General features: G+C 57.3%; 1 protein-coding gene across 1 annotated transcript; it reads left to right on the top strand.

Moving 5' to 3' along the window:
* Positions 1 to 299: 299 nt before the first annotated feature.
* Positions 300 to 1,172, top strand: LOC113971086 (syntaxin-1A homolog). Its single transcript, XM_027690638.1, has one exon. The coding sequence runs from the start codon at positions 300 to 302 to the stop codon at positions 1,170 to 1,172; it is 873 nt and encodes a 290-aa protein (XP_027546439.1).
* The last annotated feature ends 1,727 nt before the right edge of the window (positions 1,173 to 2,899 follow it).

The following is a 2,899-nucleotide window of genomic DNA, read 5'->3' as shown; positions in this document are numbered from 1 at the left end:
GTGTCTTTGTGTGAGGCCTCGGCGGGTGAGGTGCTGAGGCAGCAGAGCCTGTCCCGTGACGCAGGTGCCAGCGGTGCTGGCTGCGCTCCCACTCCAGGCCTTCCCACTGCTCAGCTGCTTGGACAAACCTGTCCTGCCTCGAGCTGACGCAGGATACCTTCCCTCCTCCATCAATATTTGCTCGGGTGCTGGGAGGGAAAGGCTCGAACGGCTCCTGTTGCTGCAGGAGCTCTGGCTCCTCACGCCTCCCCTGCCAGGCCGCTGTGCTGCATGGACGGTGCCGGAGGCCCCTGCGGACCATGAGGGACCGTCTGGCGGAGCTGCGGCAGCGCGTGGCGGCCGAGGGGGACCCACACGAGGACACCCCGGGCTTCGACAACCCAGCACTGGCCGGGGACGATGCCAACCCTGTGGGGCAGGTGCTGCAGGAGGCGGCTGAGCTGTGGCGGGCGCTGGACCAGCTGGAGCAGCTCTCGGAGACCATTGACAGGACACAGCAGACAGTGCTGTGTTGCACCTCGGAGCAGAGCATGGCCCGGGAGAAGCGGGACCTGGGCACTGCCCGAGCCGCCTTCACCCACCAGGCTGCGGCCCTGCAGCCCCGGCTGGGCGCTCTGCCCGCGGGCCCGGCGGGGGGCTCGGGGCGAGCGGGGCCCCGGGTGCGCCAGACACAGCTTTGGCTGCTGGTGAGGAGGTTCGGCGCCGTCCTCGCCCGCCACTACGCTCGGGAGAGCCGCTACCGCCAGCGCCTCAAGGAGCAGATCCAGAGGCAGGCGGAGCTGGCGGGCATCGCCCTGGGCGCCCAGGACGTGGAGCAGCTGGCCGAGAGCCCCGGGGGGCCGCGCATCGTCGGCCAGGACCTGGAGGAACTCAAGGCCAAGCACCACCTCAGCGTGGCCCAGGCGCGCCAGCGGCAGCTCCTGGAGCTGGAGGCGCAGATGGCGGAGCTGCGGGGGCTGTTCCTGCAGCTGGAGGGGCTGCTGGCCCAGCAGCACGGGGTGGCCGACAGCGTGGAGCAGCACGTGCTGCGCTCCCTCGACTGCGCCACACAGGCCGAGGTGAAGAGGGCCCGGCGGTACCAGCGCCCATCCCGGCTCTCGGCCCTGCTCAGCGCGGCCCTCGGGCTCTGTGGCTGCTGCCCCTGCCTGCCTGGCCCTCGGGGCCTCCGCTGAGCCGGGACTGCACCAGGGGTGCCGCAGCTCTCGGGGACGTGCCCCGCTCTGGGCAAGGAAGGCTGGCACAGGAGGCTGCTGCTGTCTTGTGCTTCTTGCACGGCGCTGCAGGGGCCATGCACACCCTGTGTGATGGTGCAAGGACCATGGGCATCTTGTTTAATGGTGAAGGACAATGCACACCTTGCAAGGTGGCACAGGGACCGTGCACACCTTGCTTGATGATGCAAGAACCACACACGGCTTGTTTGATGATGCAAGGACTATACACACCCTGCTTGATGATGTAAGGACTGTGCACACCTGCCATGGGGCCACAGGGACCGGGAACATCTTGAATGGTGGCACAGGGACCGTGCACACCTCACCTGGCAACACGGGGACCAGGAACACCTTGGACAGTGATGGAAGGACCATGTGTGATCATGCAAGGACCAGGCACACCTTGTATAACTGTGTAAGGACAATGCCCACCTTGCTCGATGGCACAGTTTGCGTGGTGGTGCAGGGACCCAAAACTAAGGAAAAGCAGAAAGGGAATGACCTCTTGGTATGTTCATTGAATTAAATTCTTAGGAATCGAGAAAACTTAATTTTCAGGCTGATGAGTGTGTTTCTTTTCCATATATGGATATTTTCGGGAAGCCCCCCAGTATCAGGAATGTCCATCCCTGCAAGGGCAGTGGTTCCTGGGGATCCAAGCTGAGCAGTCTCTGCTCCTGCCCTCTTCCTCCTTCTTTATTTTTCATTTGTGAGGTGTAAATGAATATTACTTTTTCATTCAAACCTTGATGAATAGAAGTTACCTCTTTATTTATTTTCATTTAAAAAACCCCGCAACTTTCCAGGCCATTGGAAACACTCTCTGCATCCTGCATCAAAACCCACATTTAATGTGTGGCTGCAAAAGCCTCCTGGGAAGCACTGGAGCTTTTTCAGGCTCCCAGGACATGGAGAGAAGGGAAATAACCCTCAGCGAGGTAGGGAGGTGGCAAATCCAAGTGCAGTAAAACATATTTAACCACCTTTCATGCACCACCCTCACAACAACTCCCTGCACAAACAGCTCCCTGGAGCCTTGGGTGGCTGGGCAGCGTCTGACCCAGCTGGTTGAGCTGCTCCAGAGGGGATTATCCATGAAGTACAGGGAAAAAACCCTGTGTTCCCCTCAGTGCTTCCTACCAGGAAGTGTTTGCAGGGGATTTCATGGAGCACAACTCCTCCAGAGCCCGGCATGGAGCAGCTGCAGCAGCCAGTGGTGTTTTCCTGCATGTGGAATTAACAGGAAAATAACCCTAATTTGTGTTACAAGGACCCCTCAGGAGTTAAAGAAGGAGGAGAAGATTAGAAACTTTACACCTCGGAGCAGATCTTCCCACCAATGGCTTCAGCAGTTTATAAGACTTTATTCATCTATTTTTTTTCTGCTGCTTGGTGTCCTTCCACTAAATATTGGCCTCGACAAGAACCTAATTACTGCATAGGAAAATAATGAATAATATTGTAATGTGGGCATGAACACTCAAAAGGATGGAGAAGATTCCTTTCTCTTCCCAATGAAGGCTGGGACTTCATCTAAAACACATTTGCTTTATGAATATTTCTGGAAATGATGAAGATGGAGGACCTCTAAGACTGTTCTAAGGGCTGTTTTAATTATGTCCCAAATGAGCATCAGAAATGTAAGAGGGGAAAAATAAGAGAAAGGCAAAGTTAAAAATCCAGCT

This window comes from Neopelma chrysocephalum, unplaced genomic scaffold (genome assembly GCF_003984885.1).
Source record: "Neopelma chrysocephalum unplaced genomic scaffold, ASM398488v2 Primary Assembly neopelma1_81, whole genome shotgun sequence".
NCBI lineage: Eukaryota > Metazoa > Chordata > Aves > Passeriformes > Pipridae > Neopelma > Neopelma chrysocephalum.
Note: the sequence above shows the minus strand (reverse complement) of the source record. Positions and strands in the feature narration are given on the sequence as shown.